The sequence below is a fragment of the Macaca thibetana genome, chromosome 14 (genome assembly GCF_024542745.1).
Source record: "Macaca thibetana thibetana isolate TM-01 chromosome 14, ASM2454274v1, whole genome shotgun sequence".
In the NCBI taxonomy this organism is placed as follows: domain Eukaryota; kingdom Metazoa; phylum Chordata; class Mammalia; order Primates; family Cercopithecidae; genus Macaca; species Macaca thibetana.
In genome coordinates this window covers 51,987,063-52,009,470 of record NC_065591.1, presented here as the reverse complement: position 1 = coordinate 52,009,470, position 22,408 = coordinate 51,987,063, and the positions used below count along the sequence as shown (strand labels likewise).

At 33.3% G+C, this 22,408-nt stretch overlaps 1 protein-coding gene across 7 annotated transcripts in view; it reads right to left on the bottom strand.

Annotated features, from left to right (window-relative positions):
- The window catches only part of BTBD10 (BTB domain containing 10), a 72,002-nt gene that overhangs the window by 28,892 nt on the left and 20,702 nt on the right, over nt 1-22,408 (bottom strand). The window contains exon 1 of one of the 7 annotated variants that reach the window (XM_050758841.1): nt 17,278-22,371. The exons of 4 other annotated variants lie outside the window; for them this stretch is intronic. In XM_050758841.1, the coding sequence (XP_050614798.1) occupies nt 17,278-17,402 (125 nt within the window). In that variant the 5' untranslated portion in view covers nt 17,403-22,371. Of the gene's footprint in view, nt 1-8,505; nt 9,917-17,277; nt 22,372-22,408 lie in introns of those variants that run through there. 2 more of the 7 variants (XM_050758845.1, XM_050758848.1) reach the window with 2 other exon arrangements.

Below are 22,408 nucleotides of genomic sequence, written 5' to 3'. Positions count from 1 at the left end.
AAGTGAAAAACTCAGAATGTTGATTAAAATAGTCCAGTTTACAGAATATTTTAACACAATTATGTATTAAGTTACACATACTATACGTACAATGCTATGTTAAATGCCAACAGAAAGACGCTTCCTCAGGAGCTTGTTTTCTAAGTGTAGCAGTAATAGATGAACATGCAGAACTTTAAACAATTCAAGAGTTATCCCAACTTCCAAATATAAAACTACTAAACAGTTCCCAAATACGTAACTACTAAATGGGTATTAAATAATAAATGCTTTAGGATCTCAAAGAAAAAAGACATTGCTATAGAGTAGCCACTAGTGTATCACTAGTGTCCAGCTCCTGACAAATAGATAAAATTTCAATAATTAGAGTACATTTTGCAAATAAGAAAACTGATGGTAATAAAAGTAATAAAGCCAGACCTAAGGCAATTTGGAAATTTACTATGTTAGCATATACTATGGTTTAAGCAATTTGAAAATTTGCTATGTTAGCATACACTATGGTTTAAAAATATTAAAGTACTTTTTAGAAACAGAAGGAACTTCATGGCTTTAAAGTAAAATTGTTGGCTAATGCTTATTGCTTGACATTTTGAATGATACTTAATATTCTGGAAACTTAGGTTTCTCATTTGTAAAATGTAGATTCTATTTATTTTCTAAGGTTAATAGGTGAATTAAATGAAGTATAATAAGTAAGCTGACCAGCAATGTACCTGGCACAACATAATTACTCAAGAAATGTTGGTTTATTTAGTTATGACAGATGAGGATATTAAAGTTCAGAACTGCAAGACTTGCTCAGGGTCACATAGTATTTAGTAGAAATGCTAATAACACTATAACCTAAGCCTTTTGATTCATTCCAGTGCCCCTTTCATAATATTATACTGGTCTCCTTTAGCAAAACCATATGAGTTAAAATTTAATCTTGGTGATTCAGAAAGCAAAATCTTTCGGTGTCTCTGGGTCATCTCTTTGGTTGATTTTATTAGCTTTAATATTTTTTGTTATTTTGGTGGTTTCTTTCATTACAAAAATCAGTCATCACCTTGCTATAACAGACTACAAGGACAGAAGATAAAGTTGACTTTGTATTTATCCTGAAAGTTACTTCTAGGGAAATAAAGGCAACCTAACAGCCTTTATCAGTTATTTGTTTCTCATAAACCTACAGAGAAAAATTCTACTCCCACCTTCATTCTAGTGAAAAAAAAAATCAGAGTACAGCTGCATCAATAGAACAAAATCTTTTCCTTCAAACAGAACAAATCAAAAGATCCTACTGCACTCATGTTTTTAAAAAATCGTTAGAGTAGGAATACTGGAATTTCTGGCTTGTTTTCTAAAGTAGGAAAAAAAAGGAATCCACACTAAATAGAACAAAGATCATATATAGAAAAAATAGCTCTTCAAATTATTCTGGCGGCTAAGTTTCATCATTTTCAACTATAAGAAAGCACATTATCTAAATGTGACTCTGGTAATTTAATGGACAAGGTACAAGCACAACTACGAGTAAGACAAATACAAGCTAAATGTTCAGTGTGAGTAAGGGCCAAGCAGACTGACTAATTAAAAAAGCGTTTTCACCAGACATCTCTGTAGCTGAAAGACTAGACACTGCTAAAATATTGGCTTCATTTCTAAAACACTTAGATTTTAAACGAATTCAAAAGGTGTCATAATACACTTTCATATTTTCTTTTAATTCCCACATAGACCGAACCCTGAATCAGACCTTCAAAATCAGATGTCATGGAAGACAAATTATGTCCTACTATATTTAATTCAATACTTTTAGATTAAGAAAGCACTCTAAAGGCAAAAACAGTTAATATGTACAAAAGAAAATGAGGATGAGTAAGTTCAGAGGGGAAAGCTCTGCTTCAGGCTGCATTGAAGCGTTTGGGATTCATGAACTAAGGATAGGTAAGGACATGAAGACTAGATTAGCCCTAATACCTATTTCCAGTCAAGATAGAATAACAAGGGCTGAGTTTATACTCCTGTCTGAAACAACCCAAGAAACCAAACAGAATATATGAAACAATAGTCTGCAAGACACGGCACATGAGGCAATGAAGGAGAGCAATCACTGAAAAATGGAAAGCAAATGAGATAGGCCCAACAATTGTCCCAAATTACTATCTTGAGAGCATTTGCAAAGTAAACACAGAGAGGGAAAACACAAGCAGAACCCAGTGGACTGTGAGTGAAAGACATGGAGCTGAGACACTGGGATAAGAGATGGCTAGAGTTCTAAGGGAAAAGTAACACAGAGAGAAAACCTCAGAAATTTGCAGAGTCCTCCTTGAGTACTGAGCTGGATACCAGTCACACATGTGAGGACACTATGAAAAGCTGGGGAAAAAACCAACTCAAAGGATTAGAGGAAATAGTGCCCAGCACTCATACAGGGCCAGGAATAAGTCCTGTTCCCACTAGTTCAGACTGGAAAGCCTAATAATTTTTAGGGCATTGGGAAGAGAATTAGAAGACTCTAAAATGGGAAATAATTACAACTAGACTGAGCACTGTTCCAGTTCCCCTAACAAATTTTAACATCAAGACCAAAAGGACCACACTGTTTCCATATAGCTAAATCCTAAAGCAAAGCTCAAGAATATTTGTAAGTATAAGAAATATCAAACACACAAATGAAGTAAAGTTTACCATGTATAGCATCCAATCAAAAATTATCAGGCATGCAAAGAAGTGAGAACATATAACCCATGAGGAAAAAAAATCAAGTGAAATAAAACGTGAACTGACACATATGTTAGAATGAGAAATAAAAATATTAAAAAGTCACTATAACCATAGCCCTCCAAAAAGAAATGTAGAGACACACAGGATTAAAAAGATGCAAATCAAGCTTCCAGAGATAAAAATGTTTACATGTGAGATAAAAAGTATACTAAATGGCCCTTTAAAATGACTATAGTTAACAATAACTTACTATATATTATCAAATGGTTAGAAGACAGAACTTTGAATGTTCCCGACATTTTTTTAAAATTTGATGGGTGCAGCACAGCAACATGGCACAAGTATACATATGTAACAAACCTGCACGTTATGCACATGTACCCTAGAACTTAAAGTATAATAACAAAAAATAATTTAAAAAAAAAAGATCAATGTTTGAGGTGATAGATATACTAATCACCCTGATTTGCTCACTACACACTGTATACATGTATTGAAATATCACTCAGTACCTCTAAATATGTATAATTATTACATGTTACACATCAATTAAAAATAACTTTAAAAAAGAAGAGCACACTGAATGGAATTAATGGGAGATTACACATTATAGTAGAAATGATTAACAAATTTGAAGACAATGCAACAGGAAATATTCAAAATAAAAAAGACAGAGAAAACAGAAAAATAAACAGCATGAGTAAGCTGCAGGTCAATTTCAAGTGGCCTAATATAGGTATAAATGGAGTCCATGAAGGAAGTGGGAAGGAAAAAAAGGAAAGTAATATCTGAACTTTCTCCAAATTTGGCAAAAATTACAAACCCACAGATTCAATATGCACAACAAATTCCACACATACTTCAAAGAAAAAAATGAAAACAAACCCTGTCAACCTAGGTTTGCCATAGCCACTAAAAACATCTTTCAAAAATAAGAAGGATCTGTACTGATTTGTTGGAAAAAAATAAGAAAGTACAGACATTTTCAGGCAAAAAAAGACAAAGGAATTCATCATGAGAAGACCTGCACTACAAGAACAGTTAAAAGGTAGTCCTTCAGGGAGAAAAAAAAAAGCTAATGCCAGATGAAAATATGAATCTACACAAAAAAATGAAGACCACTAGAAAAAGTAACTGCATGGAAGAATATAATTTTTTTTAATTGTTTAATTCTCTATAAAAGATTAAACAATAATGATAATAATAATAGAATAAGGGGTTTATAACATACACATATAACTACAGCAGCACAAAGTCTGGGAGAAAGAAATCGAAATATATTATTGTAAGGTTTTTACACCACACAAGAAACAGTATAACATCACTTGAAGGTATACTGTGATAAGTTAAAGATGTATACTGTTAATACTAAAGCAACCACTAATATAAGAAAACAAAAAATTACAGTTAATATACCAAAAAAGAAGATAAAATAAAATCATAAAAAAAAGATTTGGCTAATCCAAGAGGGCAAAGGAAAAAAGGGATTGGGAGGAAGAAGGAAAAAGAACAAATGGGACAAATGGAAAATAAATAACAAGATAACACTTAACCTTAACCATGTCAATAATCACATTAAATACAGATAGTCTTAGCATTTAGATGTAACCACTCTAAACCATAAAAGGTGAAGATTATCAGATTGGATATAAAAACTAGATCCCCAGCCTGGCAGATCACTTGAGCCCAGGAGTTCGAAACCAGCCTTTCGCAACGTGGCAAAGCCTCATCTCTACAAAAAATACAAAAATTAGCTGGGTGTGGGGTGCATGCCTGTGGTCCCAGCTACTCAGGAGGCTGAGGTGGGAGGATCGCTTGAGCCTCGGAGGTCAAGGCTGCAGTGAGCAGAGATTGCACCACTGCACTACGGCCTGGGCAACAGAGGGAGACCCTGTCTTAAAATAATAATAATAATAATAATAATAATAAAAGCCAGGTCCAACTACATGCTATATGGTACAAAGAGATTCAATATAAAAGAATGAGGAAAGATACACTATGCTAGCACTAGTTCAAAGACAGCAAGAGTGGCTATATTAATATCAGACAAAGCAGAGTTCAGAACAAAGAATATCACTAATGTATTTCATAAAGGGGTTAATTTATTAAGTGCACATAACAATCCAAATGTTTTTCTGCCTTATGAGAGAGCTTCAAAATATAGGAGGCAAAAACTGATAAAACTATGAGAACTAGACAATTCCACAATTATCATCAGAGATTTCATCACCTCTCTCACAATATTTAACAGAAAAACTACACAGAAAATCAGTAGGGATTGATGAGATTTGAATAACATTATCAACTGACCTGACCTCACTGACATTTACAGAACACCCAAAAAGGGCAGAAAACTCATGCTTTTCATGTGCACACAGAACATTTATCAAGATAGATCATATTTTGGGCAATAAAACAAGTATCAATAAACTTAAAAGAATTTAATCATACAAAGTATGTTCTCTGATTACAATGGAATTAAACCAAAATTCAAAGATAGAGATATCTAGAAAATTCCCAAATACTTGGAAATTAATATCTTTACCTAAACAATTTACAGAGCAATAAATGAAATTAGAAAATTTTGAACTAAAAGAAAGTGGGAAAAAACCCAAAATACCATAATTTGTGGCATGGTATGACATTGTAACAGTACTTAGGGGCCAATTATAGCATTAAATTCCTATACTAGAAAAAACAAAGGTCTAAGAAAAATGACATTAGTCAATAAAATTGTTAAACCTCCACCCAGACTGCTTGGGACAAAAATCGAGAAGATACAAACTACCAGTGTCAGAAATAAGAGAGGCTACAGATACTAAAAGAATAATAAAAGAATATTATAAACAACTTTAAGCCAATAAATTCAACAACTCAGAATGGACAAATTTAAACCTACAAAAAAGCTCACTTAAGAAAAGGTTGAATAGCTCTATGTTTACTAAAGAAATTTAATTTGTAGTTTAAAACATTCCCTCCAAGAAAACTCTAGGCTCATATGGCTTCACTGACAAATTCTACCAAGCATTTAAGACAGAAATAATATTACCCCTACACAGCTCTTCCAGAAAATTGACGAGAAGATAGTATTTCCCAACTCATTCTATGAGACCAACATTGCCCAGACACCAATATCTAGAAAATTCCCAAATACTTGGAAATTAAATAATACCTTTACCTAAACAACTCACAGAGCAGTAAGGAAATCAAAAAGGAAATCAGAAAATTTTGACGTAAAAGAAAGTGGAAAAAATATTACAAGAAAAGAAAACCACAAATCTTAGAACACAAATATCAATATTCTAAACAAAATTTTCATACATCAAATCCAGCAATACATACAACAAAAAGAATAGTAATCAAAGACCAAATGCTCTCCATCTAAAATCAGAAACAAGAATCAGAAATAAGAATGTCCACTGTCACTCTTCTTCAACAATGTACTGAGGATTCTAGCCAGTGCAATATGGCAAGAAAAGACATTCAGATTGATTAAGATGTCAAACTATCTTTATTTGCAGAAAACATGATCATCTATTGTAGACTCTAGTAAAAAAAAAAAAAAAAAAAAAAATGTTACTAGAACCAGTAAGTTCAGCAAGGTTGCAGAATACAAAATCAGTATTTTAAAATGAACTTTATTTCTACATACCAAGAATACGCAACCTGAAATTGAAATTTTAAAAACACCACTTACAAATAACACCAAAACCTGAAATACTTAGGGATAAATATGACAAAAGATGTGAAAAACTCACACATTGCAAATTATAAAACATTATTGAAATTAAGAAGACCTAAACAAACGGAGAAACCTACCGTCTTTACAAGTCAATTTTCTCCGTAAGTTAATCTACTAGATACAACATAATTCCAATGGAAAACCAAGTAGGCTTGCTTGTCAAGAGTGACAAGTTGATTCCAAAATTCATATGCATATGCAAATGACTTAGAATAGCCTAAATAACTTTTTTTAAAGAACAGTTGGAAGACTAACACGATCTGATTTCAAGACTCATTAAAAGGCTGTAGCAATGAGTAAAATGTGCTACTGGCATAATGACAGGCACATACATCAATGAATCAGAATAAAGACTCCAGAAAAGAATTCACATACATATCTAGACAACTCATTTTCAACAAGGGCTCAAACACAATTCAGAGAAGAAAGAGTTTTTCATCAAATGGTGCTGGAACAAATGAATATACAATAGGTATTTCACGTTCAACAATTCTAGAAAAAAAAAAAAAGGAACTCTGCGTAATAGTTCCCATCATATACAAAAGTTAACTCAAAATGGACCACACACCTAAATCTAAAACTTAAAACTATAGAACTTCTAGAAATAAAAACCACAATGCATAAAAGAACAAACCGACAATTGAACTTCATCAAAATCAAAAACTTCTGATCTTCAAAAAACAGTGTTAAGAGAATGAAAAGAAGCTATGCGCAGTGATTCAAGCCTGTAATCCCAGCACCTTGGGAAGCTGAGGCGGGACGATAGCTTGAGCCCAGGAGTTCAAGACCAGCCTGGGCAACATAGTGAGACCATTTCTACACAAAATTTTTTTTTAAATTAGCCAGGAGTGGTGGCAGGCATCTGTGGTTTCGGCTACTTGAGAGGCCAAGGTGGTAATATTGCTTGAGACCAGAGGTTCGAAGTTGCAGTGAGTCATGGTCATCATGCTACTGCACTCTAGCCTGGGCAACAGAGCAAGATGCTGTTTCAAAAAAATTAATAAATAATAGAGACTAAAAACACAAGCCTCAGAGTGGGAGAAAATATTTGCAAATCATGTATCTGACAGAGGACTGACATGTAAGCTATATAAAGAACTCTCAAAATAACGGGAAAAAATGTGAGACACGCAGATAAAAAAATAAGTACATCAAATGATAGCGTCACTTGTCATTAAAGAAATGCAAACTAAAATGACACTGTTACATCATTACACATTAGAGTGGCTAAATGAAAAGACTGACTATATCAAGTGTTGATGAGTACGTGTATGAAATGGAACCCTCATACACTTGTGGTAGGAATGGAAAATGGTACAACCATTTTAGAAACTGTTTCAAAAAACAGTTTGTTTCTTAAGAAATTAAACATAAACCAGCCATATGATTCAGTCATTCCATTATGTATTTACCCAAAAGAAAAGAAGACATTATCCATAAAAAATGATTTGTAAACAAACATTCTTAGCAGCTTTATTTGTAACAGCTCAAAACTTTATTTGTAACCTAAATGTCTATGAACAAGTGAAAGGATAAACCATTTGCGATATATCCACACAATGGAATACTACTCAACAATAAAAAAGAATGAACTACTGACATAAGTTACAACATGAATCAATCTCAAAATAATTACACTGAATGAAAGAAGCCAGATCTCTCCCCACCCCCAAAAAATAAATTATATAAAATTCTAGGAAATACAGAATAATGTATAGAGCAACAGAAAACATATTGGTGGTTTCACAAAAAAGGGGTATTAAGAGTTCAAAGGGAAGGGTTACAAAGGGCACCAAAGAAGTTTTTGAGTGTGATGTATATGCTCATTATCCTAATTATGGTAAGGTTTTATGGGTGTATATATATGTACCAAATTGTATACCAGAATTGACCTCTTGGCCAAAACACAGCTGCCTGAGAATACCATAATAGAAAACAAATACTTAACCATTTCAATTACACTTAAGTAACAAAAGTCATGCCTTTCTTCTTCTAATAGTCCTTTCTTTTCACACTTTTCTTAGCAGAGTGCACTAAATTCCTTCTCTTACCAATCTATATAGATTCTGGCATCCTCTTCTTGTAATATGGTCCATGGTCCCAAGAAACCAAAAGCATTTCTACAATCAGATTAAAAACATCTACCATCACCAACTGATCACCACTTGAAAACTTCACAAACCAACGTATACTACCCAGTAAACTTACTACCAAAGCCCAAATCAGAACCCTTAATCATGATCCTCTGAGATCACAATTTTCTTAAACTGAGGAATATCAATCACTTCCAAGCACCTCTAGTTACACAAACAAATCCACCTTAAACAAAAAAGAAAATATTTCCATTTTTAAATTTTGCAGCTTTACGACTTAATAATGCTTCTGTTTTCTTTACTATCAACTTTTCACTTTGTTTCAAAATAATGCTTTGAAGCATAAGGTGAATCAACAGGCAGTAAAGTTTCTAAAAACCTTTAAATCTTATTAAAATGGTCACTCTCAGAAGCAAGTATCTATCGCTTCTCGGCCTTTTGACTAAGATCAAGTGTAGAAGCAAATATCTATTCACATCAAACTTTAGAATGCAAATCTGGTATGAACTTCTGCATATGATTTCGTCACCTAATTTGTTTAAAAATTCTAATTACAGCAACAGTTTTCAATGGCAGGCAGGTTCCTAAGAACTGAAGAAAAACATAAGGGTCTCGTTTTGTTCAATGAAACTAGATACTCCTACAAGGGGAAAAAGTTTATAATACTAAACTAATACGTACAGAGTTTTTAAAATCCAACAGTACTGCAAAGTTTATAACAAAAACCAAGCCATTTTTTGAATGGGTAAACTGTAGTACAGTCATACCATAGAAAATTATTCAGCAATTTAAAAAAAACTATTGATATCTACAACAAATGTGAATGGATCCAAAAGCATTACACTGAATGAAAAAACCCAAACCCAAAAGTTTATACGCTATATCATTCCACTTATATAATGTTCTCAAAACAACAAACTTATAGGGATATAGAACCAAATCCGGGGTTGCCACAGGTCAGAGTTGGAGAGAGGGTGTAACTATAAAGGGGTAACATAAGAGAATTTCTTTGTGGTGATAGAACAGTTCTATATCCCGATTGTGGTGGAAGTTACATGAATCTATACATACGATAAAATATCACAGAACTATGTACCAGAAAAAAGAAAAAGTGCATGTAAAAATTGATAAAATACAAGAAAGGTCAATAATGTAGTTATTAGTATTGTACCCATGTCAGTTTCCTGGTTCTCATAATGTACTAAAGTTATGTAAGATGTTATCATTGAAGGAGGCTGAGTAGAGTACCTGGGAACTCACAGTATGATTTTTTGTGACTTCTTGTAAATCTAAAATTATTTCACAATGAAAAAGCTTAATATATATAACAAAAGGGGCGATAATGTGGAGACAAAAAAACACTAAACTATGATAAATTCAGGAACATAAAAAGGTATCCATAAAATAAGGACAGGAATGCTGCAATTTTAAAAAAATTAAAGAATAAGAAAAAGTTCTGAGAAATTCAAAATAATAGCAGAAATTTTTACAAGGTTACTAGAAGGGTTGAAAGAAAATATTGAATATATCCTTAAAAGAACAAAAATACAAAGAAATGGAAAATAAGAAAGCATTTAAAAAGAGAACTAATGAAGGAGGTCAACATTCAACTAACATATGTTCTACAGAGAACAGAGAAAATAGACAGGAGGACATTTTCAAGGAAATAATATAAGAAAAATTTCCATAAGTAGCTGATATAAGTAGCACTCATATCAGAAAACTGTTGACAAATACACAAAACTGTAATATAAAAAACTATACATAGCTCTGTAAAAAACCATGTATGTCTCCATAAAAGGCTATATACATGTTTTTGTCCATGTTTCCTGGCTCATAACTCCCATTGCCCTTGTTATAATGTTGGGGGCACTTTAGGCCTCAGAAAACAGAATCTCTCTCTCTGACCTTCACCTGCCCTCTTTTCATGGCTCCTTTTTCTCTCCAAGGCAGGCCTTAGAAACTAAAAATACATTCTACTCTTCCCCTGCCTTTCTGTAATGGAGCTGACCATAAAGAAATCCCCTGACCTACTTTGCTTATAGGCCATAGGCCCCTCATTTCAGAAGGTGTCCTGCCCCATACCCTGGAGTTTGAGTGTGTTTTTTTTCCACTGACAATATTCCTATCCATTTGAATTAGTCGGACCTCAATAAAGAAGCAATATTTTAAATCCTATTTTTATTCTGGGAGAAAAATTAGCTGACTTTTTTTTTTTTTTTTTTTTTTTTTTTTTTTTTTTTACTATTCTAACAAATACCATATCCCCTGTTGCAGTTTTTTAAACTAAAGCTTTTAAATGATTTTATATTAATATATTTTTGAAGCAACTGATTTGCTTTTTATAAGGATCATTAATGTGTTAAGTCAGGATTTAGCAAACTATGGCTCATGGTCCAAATTCTACCCATTGCCTGATTTTGTAAATAAAGTATTATTGGAACATAGCCATGTCTATTCATGATTATTGTTCATGGCTGTTTTCATGCTACAATGACAAAGTTGAGTGATTAGGACGGTGACTGTAGCCAACATAGCCAAAAATATTTACTATCCAGCCCTATACAGAAAAAGTTTGTTGATCCCTATATTAAATGTCAGTAACTATAATATAAAAAATGCTATCAAACTTCTAAATAGATTTGATAACAATTTCTCTCTCATTTCCTTTTTTTGGTCAATTAGCCTTCTATAAACTTTCTGCTCTTCTGCTTAATATATGGTCAGTTTCCCAAGGAACAAAGGCTTAATAATGGAAAAGGGAAGTTCTCAACTGAAGAATTAGTTAAATTCTCAAAGATCACCTGTAAGTCTGTTGTCGGATATGTTTTTCCCATAAAAATATTTTTCAAATGATACTTAAATCCCAGATTACCCCCACAAAGACAACTTCAGCAAGAAATATATATAACCTAAAAATAGTTTTAATACTATTTCTAAATCCTGACATCTTTCCCTTCTTCCTAAAATCCCATTGCAGCAGCAGCAGCAGTAGCAGTAGCAGGGCCTAAGAGTATCTTGTCAAATTTCAACTGAAGTCACATGAAGACCCAGATACTAACGTAAGGTGATAAATGTTATAAGGGAAAATAAAGGTAACAAAAACAGAGTGTCACCATTTTGAATGGTCAAAGTAGAACTCTCTGAGGGGGAAATGTCTAAACAAAGACCTAAATATGTAAGAAATAGAACTATGAAATACAGAAGGGAATAGCAAATGCTAAGGCCCTGTGGTAAGAATCATCCCTGGCTTTTTCAAGACATTCAAGAAGCCCAGGGTTGCTGGAGCATAGAAAATAAGAATGACCATGTTAAAAAGGTAGCTCTTAGGCAAGACTAGAACAAGATTATGACAGGCCTTGAAGGAATGTTTAAAGGGTTTTTGCTTTTGTTTGAGTGAAATGGGTAGCAATGAAGTGTGAATTAAATGATCTAATTTACGTTTTAACAGAATCACTTTAGCTGCAAAGCAAACCATGGGAGAATAGGAGAAAGGAGGCAAAGGTAAAACCAAGAGACCATTTCAGAGGTTACTGTAAATAATCAGGCTAAAGCTGAAAGTGACTTGGACCAGTGTTATGGCAGAGTTACGTGTTAAAGAGTGTACTAGACTATATATTTTGAAGAATATGCCTCTGAAATTTACTGATGGATGAAATGTAGGAGGTGAGAGAAAAAGAAGAGTTAAGGATGACTCCATGATTTTATCCTGAGCAACTGGAAGAATGGAAGTTCCATTTACTGAATGCAAGTGAGAGAGTGAGAGGACTAGGTTTAGAAATGTAGGTATGTCTTAGACATGTTAAAAGTGAGATGCTTATTACACGTCTGAGTGTACATAAGTCTGTGTATACTTACGGACACATAAGTCTAAAGTTCAGGGGAAAAGTCTAGGCTAGAAATACAAATTTGGGAGTTGGCAGTCACTACTTAACATTCTTCAGCAACTTCCTAGCATGAAAATTTTTTTTTAAATAGCTAGCCACTATTAAAAATTGTTCAAAGCTAAATTAATGGTTGAACAGGTTTATTGTGTATCTGCTGAAGAGTATTTGTTCAATAAATATTTACTAAGCAACTACATTGTGCCAGTTACTGATCTTGGTACTGTTAATGATTGAGAAGAATATTATAATGCATGCATACACAACCAATATTTTTCAAGCAATGCTTTTAAATATTATAATTTCTTTAACTTTTGGAGTATAAAAGATATGAAGTACAAATACAAGACTCAGTTTTTAAAATATTTATCTAATGATTGTGAATATTTTAATAAATTACTTTTACAGACAGATTTTGATGGAGTCTCACTCTGTTGCCCAGGCTAGAGTGCAGTGGCGCACTCTCAGCTCACTGCAACCTCCACCTCTCGGGTTCAGGCAATTCCCCTGCCTCAGCCTCCCAAGTAACTGGGACTACAAGTGCCCACCACCATACCTGCCTAATTTTTTGTATTCTTAGTAGAGGTGGGGTTTCACCATGTTGACAGGGCTGGTTTTGAACTCCTGACCTTGTGATCTGCCTGCCTTGGCCTCCCAAAGTGCTGGGATTACAGGCGTGAGCCACCACGCCCAGCCACAAAACAGATTTCTAAAGACAAATCACAGCCATCCCACAATCACTCCTTCCAAATGACCTTTGAAAACATAACCTTTTTCTATTAAATTCTCTCCATTATGCCTTTTATTCAATCCTAAATATCAAAATAAAAATTAAAAATCTATAATGTAATTAGATTGATGAAATTAAAGACTAAGAGAATTTCTATCAGAGGCCCTTTGATGTTTTTGTAATTCAGTATGTCTAACTATCCTAAGAAATATCCACAGAAACATAGAACCTTAGTTTAGGAAAAACCCTTTAGAAAATCTAGTCCAAACACTTATCTAATTCCTGAATCTTCACCTAGAAAGTGTCCTCGAATTGGCTGACCTACTGCTAATGACAGGGAAGGGGAACTTTTCTCTTTTTAAAATTTCATTCTAGACTTGGAAAGTTCTGACTCTTAGGCTGTTTTTCCTTAACATTAAGGCTTAAACCTTTTTACCTAACCCAAGTTCAGGGTTTTGGCCCAGGTTATTCTTTGTTGTAAAGAGGCTGTTGTTTGCATTATAGAATGTTTAGCAGCATCCCTGGCCTCCATCCACCAGTATGCTAGTACTTCCTCCAGCTCCCTAACCAAAAATGTCCCTAGACATTGCCAATGCCCACTGGAAGACATAAAATCACCTGGGCTGAAAACAACTGCCTTAGTTCTACCTGCTGGGACCAAATAAAAACAACAACAATGCTAACACTTGGGCATTTAGAACAATACTGGGCACCTTAATCCTCAAAACCATCCCAATTTTACAGCTGAGAAAATGGAAACTTAGCGGCTAAGCAAGGTGCCTGAAATCATATAGTTAATTAAGTGCTGGATCTGAGATGTGACCCAAGGAGTTCAATTTCAGAGTTCATGCTCCTAACTTCAAACAAGTCTGACTCAAACCATGTCTAACTGCTTTTCAAAGGAAAAGTCTTAAAATATCTGAAGACAGCTCTTATCATGACATTCCTTAATATCCAAACAGAGCTGTCACAAGATTTCTTTTTTTTTGAAAAAGATTCTCACTCTGTCATCCAGACTGGAGTGCAGTGGCGTGATCTCCGCTCACTGCAACCTCTGCCTCCTGGGTTCAAGCAATTCTCGTGCCTCAGCCTGTCAACATAGCTGGGGTTACAGGCGTGCACCAACACGCCCAGCTAATTTTTGTAATTTTAGTAGAGACGGGGTTTCGCCATGTTGTCCACGCTGGTCTCAAACTCCTGGCCTCAAGCAACCTGCACACCTCAGCTTCCCCAAGTGCTGGGATTACAGGTGTGAGCCATCACGCACAGCCCAAGATTTCTCTTAAATTCTTAGTTCCTTAAACTGGCAACATATCCAACTTTTTCACATCCTTCCTTTTGAATATACACAGAACTAAAAATAATAATACTTTGGTATTCAGCACAGTTACTCTATTCTTCTTTTCCATTAATTGAGATGGATTTTTTAGGGGAGGGGTGAGGAAGAAGATGGGAAGCCATATGGTACTTTTGTCTTATATCTAGTTTACTGCCAACAGCCACCCTCAGGTCTTTTTCATATGTGATGCTGTAGAGCAGTGCTACCTTAATGTATCCTGGTGTTTTAAAGGCCTTACGAATATACTCCCAAAAAGTTCATCTAAACTTAGTACAACAACTCAGCCTCAAAAATTATTTTGGATCATTTAGTGTATTATTTACTATCGCTCACTCCTCATTGTCACTGATAAATTTGATAATTTGCTTTCTCCATATAAGCAATATGACAAAGCAAAGAACAAAGCCACCTTTCAAGATTAATCAGTCTCTGGATGGGATCATTTAAAGTCAGAATTGGTGTAATTAATTATCACAATCAGCTGGTAGCTAACTTATTGTTCCCCCACCTTACTCTCAAGGATATCAAAATGACTTTACCAAAAGTTAAGCTTAAGTCCAAATATATCATAGCGTTGCTAGTCTACTAACTGCATCAGAGAAAAATCTAAGCTGGTCTGACAATCTAATTTTAACAAACCTATTCCTAATCATTTTTAAACTGTTTTTCTTCAAGTTAGTCATAAATGAGTCCTTTCCATTTTTAATTCCAAAATCTCCTACCTGTTTCAAAATCAAGCCCAGAATCTCCCATCTCTTAGCAGTTCTTGTATTCTCAGAAAATCTTCAAAGATCACACATAATAACAATAATTTTAAGGTGTTGCATGCAGTTCCTTTTATAAGATGTTTTAAATAGCCCAGAAGACAACTCACTTAATCAGATGCATTCTTTACCTCTATACTCATATTGGTCTTTATGTCCTTCCTACCAATGTTTGTCTTATTTGTATTTCTGTTAGAGATGGGGGTGGCTTCCTCTTCGACTTTGACAAAGAAGCTTCAAGAGCTAAAGATTTTTCCCCCTCATTGTCATGCATTATTATTATACTTTCCTTGATTATTCTTCTTACATTAAATGTAATATAAGAAAACTTTTTTGGTGGTCTTGGCATTTTTCTGAAGTCTCAGTTCATCTGAGCTCTAGTTTTCCTGATTTTTTATTTATTTTGTATACTTTATTATGGTTATCTTACTATTTGCTTTGTTTTAAAAGTAATGGGTATGTCTTTAAAGGCTTCACTGTGTAACGACACTGAAGATCTTTCTCTGTCAGAAAACTAATCAAAATTATATTTTTACTTAACTCCTTACAACATTCTTTCTTTTTGGAGATATTTATGCTGTGAAATCATGCTAATCTTTTCTCTGATCAATTATCAGAAAAATGTGGATTGGTGAAATAAATTACAAAATATATATGTACAAAACACTATGTAATCTTTTAAAATTATGCAATAGAAAATCACTTCATGACTAAAGGATGTTCATAATTAAATTTCTTTTTTTTCAAGGATAGGTTACATAACAGTACTACAGTAATGTCTTTTTAAGTGCATATGTGTTATTTTATATTTTCATATATACATAGAAAAAATAGGCTATATGACAAAATATTTAGTTTTCTCTTGACAATAGAAAAACTTATTTTCATTTTATTCTATATGTTTTTCTGGGCTTACCAAATTTACCTAATGAATATGTACCATTTTCACAATAAGACAGACATTATTATCTTAAAAGAATCAGCAGAACCAGGGGAAAGTATCCTACAAAGTATAAGATTAAAAGGTCTGGCTTGAGATTCTGCTTTTAAAACTCTATTTAACAAGCTTAGAAAAACATTTCTAGACCCTAAGCCACAAAAAAGGTCAATACAACATACCACGAACAGAACTATATAAATAAGTCATGACAACCATAAGATGACCATTCAAACTTTTAGAAATTAAATGGGGGAAATTAAAAGAACTTCCTTACACTTCAAGGAAAGAATGTTATAAACCATTTAAATACATTAAAAACAAAGTAAATGTAAAATGCTGTATATCCCAAAAGTCCATATAAAATTAAGGATCAGCAGGATAAGGGTAATAAAGACAGAAGGAATAAAACCATTATTCAAAATGTTTTAAATTGTTGTAAAATTTCCTAATAAAGTGAGCAATATCATCTGTTAAGATTTAAAATCTCACAGGAAAAACCATTATCCTTATTTAGAAATTTTGTCTGGTTGAAAATTAATATTCACTAATCCAAAACCTCAGTGGCAGTAGTTAGATCATCTATTCAGATTCTGGGTTCTTTGACTTGAAAGAAAGTCATTTTAACTAATTAGAGCTTTATCATTTAAGTACATTCAGTTCTGTAAAATACTATACATAAATGGTTCAGTTAACCCTTAGTTCATCCAAATGTAAAAATATATTCAATTCCTTCTTTAGAAAATTATTTCAATTATTTCATTTATCTTGAATTTATTTTCAAATACATCAAAAATATTATTTCAAAATTACTCTCTCCTTAAATTTTTAATGATATTCATAAAAAACAACACCAAACACAATGCATCAAACCCACAAAAACAATAAAAACATATTTCATTTATTTTAAGTAACTTGTCATTAAACTGAAAATCAGACATATGATCTTTTATCTTTAGTCATGTAAATGATCATAATAAAACAAAGGTCACACATATCCCTCTCAATCTTTCTTTCAAATTCATATATGTAAATAATTATAACCCAGAGATATCATGTAATAAATGAATACACACCTTCCTTTAGTATATGCCAAGGTAGACACACAAAAACAAGAAAAAAATTTTGAAATCAGAGTATAAAGGGACTCTGCTCTTTCAAACAATGAAGCACTGAAAGCCAGGTCAGCATCCTTGGGCATTACTAGGAAACTTTAGCACATCTGATATTTCCATCATCTTCAAGATTCCTCTGAACAATCAGAAAATTCCCCAATCTCCCCCTACCTCACCTGTCCATAGACTTCCTTTAGCTTCCTCCCTCTACTGTGTAATAATGCTGTTGCAATATTTAGGCGTTAAATGTTCAGAGATACAACCCCCTCTACATATTAATTCAGTTTATTTTCTCACAGACACTGACTCAGCCGTGGGTTGTGCAGCACTGACGTTTCTAACAAAACAGCATCGTGTGAGCTGTGATCGTCCCATTTCTCCATCTCTGAGCAGTGATTGGATATTGTAATTGATAGACAGGCATAACAAAACGCAGGAGTTGAGGGCTTAGAGATATGTAGATATGTTGCCAAATGCCATCTGTAAAGCTAATTCTAGCTCTGCCAGCTTGCCAGGGTTTAGAAAACTAGGATACAGCTAACTTTCTTTTTCCTTTCAATATTTTATTGGGTATCCATTCTGGACAATAAAGCTCTTTAAAATCAAAGAGAAAATATTATTGTACTTAATTAAGAATCCACTCAAGAACTATTCTTTAAAGCAACAAAACTTTTGCATTTCTAAACTGCTGCTAGGGCTATGAAGTGATTTAAAAGGGAAACTGGAACGTTCAGACTTTATGCAGTCTCAGGAGAAACGAGCATGCGTACTTCCATGTGGGAATGAAATCTTGCGGCATAGTCCATACTCAATGTATCATCCATTTATCTTTAGTAACCTGAGTGGACTGCAGACCTGAGTTTTATATGGTCATATTCCACCCAATTCAAATATATAAGAGCTTTTAGTGTAACATCTATCTAGACATTTTAACCTCCTTATACAGAAAAAGTGCTTTTCTTTTTCTTTTTTAAATAGCAAAAACTCCTCTAACTCAAAATTTAAAAAGAAGTTGTCACAAAACCAGACCAAATACATTTCAACTGAAATGATCTTTAACATCTTCAGCAGGCTATCAAACTGTTCTATATAGATATCACACAAGTATACAACTAATGCACTCTCTATATAACTATACAACTACTCACCCAGAAATAAGTTGAGCAACTTACAAACAAATTCAGTAATTTTAAAACTAATTTTAAACCAATTCAGTAAATCTTACACAAATTCAATCATATAGACCTGCTGAGAGACCACAGGCACCCTAAAAGTCCATCCATGTTCAGATTAGTTTCTCTAACTGTAAACAAATTTTTTAAAGAGATATATACCTACATTCAAAGGAAAAGTTTAAAAAAGAAAGCACCTTTTACTGAATATTCCCAACACAAAAAAAGATAAATATTTGAAATGATGGACATGCTACTTACTCTGATATGATCACTGTATGATACACAAATCATATCACTATGTACCCCATAAATATACACGATTATGTGCCAGTTTTTTAAATTTTTTAATCTTTTGAAAAAAGAAGAAAGAAAATGATCAAAAGTAAAATGTAATACTTAAATAATTTTTTAAAGTACCTAAAGTTGTTTAGATAGAACAGAAACCACAAGGCAATGCTCCCAAACTCTCAAACCTTCATGGTAAATACACATTAGATAGTAACTGTTGCTGTTACTTTTATAAATCAAAAAATTTATTTTTATGCTAGCCAGCAAGGAAAAGTAGGGAAAAAATCAAAAGTACAAGACTAGAAAAAGTCTGGCTATTCCAAAACATAAAAAGAACAAAACACAAATTTCAACAAGACAAAATTTAGATTATCTATAAAAACCAAACAATAAAGTATGCTTATTTCCTTATGTTATAGATTTAAAGGCCCAACTGTTCAAGGTGACAATGTGCCCAATTTAAAAACCGTATTTCTCAGTGTCCCTGATCCAGAGATGGCCATATGACATGATTCTAGCCAATGACTGGTTTATAAGCAGATATCTGCTGGAAATTTCTGAGAAATTTAATTTCCTGATATAAATGAAGCCCTTTTCCATTGTACCCTTTTTCCTTCTTGTCTAGAAAGTGAACATGATATCTGGAACTATAATATCCACCTTGTGATAATGAGAGGAAAGCCAAGAAAACAAGAGATTTTTGACCCTAACATCCTTAAGCCACTAAACATGCATCTGCCATTGCCTCTCTCTGGATTTCTTATATAAAAGAAAAATAAACCCCTAACATCAGCCAGTGTTTAGTCTTGTTTTCTTTTACTCAAACATACCTAAATAAAATACACAACATTCAAAAAAGGAATGAGAGTAGGAGAGGCATGATGAAACAAAATCAGCCATGAGTTGGTAACTTAAAGCTAGGTGATGAATACCAGGGGTTCATTACATCTGTTCTATTTTGCATGTATTTAAAATACACCATAATAAGCTATTTAAAATTTGAAAAAGAAAACAATGAGAAACTTGTTTATAAATCCCAGCTCTGCTATTTACAAGTTGGATGGTCCTGGGCAAGTTTACTAATTTCGTTTTTTTTTTCATTTGCCAAATGGGAACAATAATACTATCCACAGAGCTCCACCTTCAGTTCCAGGCAAGGAAATCTGAAGATCCCTGCCAGAAATGTCCTCCATCTACCTAATACTCTAATCATCCAGGATTAGCTCAAGTCTCATTTTCACCTACTCAAGCTGATAATGATTCCTTCTCTGAACCCTTATTTTACAACTCATTACCATAGTTTAAGTGACTTATTGTCCTCTAATAGTTCCATATGTTGACACTAAACCATTCCATAACAGTACACTTTTGAATCTCTCCTGAACTGAAGGCAAGTTCTCATTAATACCTGCTATTACTTTTTAAAACCTCTCAATTAATTTACTAATAATTCAAAAAGTAACACTTTAAAAAAGTCAAATCATACTTTGTAAGTGTCCTAAGTTATACGTTCCTAAGCATATAGGGACAGGAGGTCTCTAAAAGTTCTTCCTTGAGCAGATTTTCCATGAATGAGGCTAAAATAAACTCATTTAAAGGACTTCATAGTCTGCATTTAAAAAAAATCAATTCACTGGTATTTATTTTCCATTTTATTTTAATGTTCTTCACTCAAATAACCCTAAATACTGCTGCAGTCTACCTAAAAATAGCTCCAATTAGCTTGTTGTGGTGGTGGTGCATGTCTGTAGTCCTAGGTACTCCAGAGGCTGAGGAGGGAGGATTGCTTAAGCCTAGGAAGCAGAGGTTGCAGTAAGTTGAGATGGTGCCACTGCACTCCAGCCTGACTGACAAAGTGAGAACCCATTTCCAAAAAAAAAAAAAGTAAAAACAGCACTAAAAAGTTACTGATGTTACAGTTATCAAGAAGAGCTTTGGTATTTGTTATTGACAATGAAACAATAATGAAAAATGTACTGTTCATTTTTATAAATTTTTCCTGCTGTTATGTATGTAGCTTTTATAAAACAATGGCTTATTTTCTCCCTTGTCACCTCTTCATTATATAATGCAGTATTATACCTCAGCAGAAAAACAGCAAGAACTAGGATGAATACTATATAATTCACTTGAAAAAAATACACATATATATATAACATAGTAGATATAAATACAGCCCCACATTTAATGTGATAAAACCAATACTTTTTTTTTTTTTTTTTTTTTTTTTTTTTGAGACAGAATCTCACTCTGTCATCCCGGCTGGAATGCAGTGGCCTACTGTAACCTCCGCCTACCAGGTTCAAGCAATTCTCATGACTCAGCCTCCCAAGCAGCTGGAATTACAGGTGCATGCCACCATTCCTGGCTAATTTTTGTATTTTTAGTACAGATGGGGTTTTGTCATGTTGGCCAGGCTGGTCTCAAACTCCTGACCTCAAGTGATCTGCCTGCCTCAGCCTCCCAAAGTGTTGGGATTAAAGGCATGAACCACCACACCTGGTAAAACCAACATCTCTTTAATCTAAATGACAAAATAATTTCTATGAAATAGAGAAAAAGAACAAAAGCCCCAGTTTGGATGCTGACACACACACACACACACACAGAATGAACAAACATAAAAAAATAAAAAAACACCCATACCATTTGGCATGGACTTATGAATTATAAAAAAGTCAACTCAATACTAACATTTTAGACCTCATCACATTAAAAGTCCACAATAAAGGTGAACATATTATCAGGAGACTTAAAAAGTACCAATCACTCAAATTTTCTAGCTATAGTGTATGAAGTATCTGAACTATTTCTTTAAAATCACAAAATTTCATTATTACAATATTACGGCTTTTTTTTTTTTTTCAAGAAAGCTGGTATTTGTTATCAGTGGTAAGGAGAAATTTATATTCAAGTAAGTTAAATGCTCAATAATATGCCCTAAATAATATTCATAGAAGATTTTGCTTTATGAAAACATGCTTACATACCTGTAATATGTGAGGTTTCTGAGTTGTCAATTAACATCTTAAAATTTCAGATCAAAGTGTATAAAATGAGGTATTCCTCATTAAGTTACACAGCAGAAAATGAAAGTTTTAAAAATAATAGATAGATGGGCTGAAACTTGAAATGAATTTTATTTCATGCAGCAAACTTTAAATAAACCAGTGGAGTCATTCCAGAAAGATTAATTTTTCTCATTAATAAGAAGGATAACAACACAATATAAACTCAGATAGTTAAAAATGTAGGAAGCAAACACTGACATAAATCTATATATTATCCTGTGTAAGGTATACAATGTATTTAGACACAAAATACATTCCTATTAGAGAGTTTTAAATACAAAGAACTAACCTGTCATGTGAGAGTCCCCAGTTAAGTAAATTATAGCATTTATTCATGGGGTCAACTAGGGAGATTTTTACCATCTTTAGAGACAGAAATACAAATATTAAAAAATTAAAAAGAAATGTTTCTCCAACAGTTATCTATGGAGACAGATAAACATTCATAATGTTTTGTAAAATATTCTCCATCCTCTGACAGGAATTGCCACAACCAAATGCAGCGGTATTCCTTACAATCAGTTTCAGCAGAGTTTTCATACGCGAAATACATGTTTT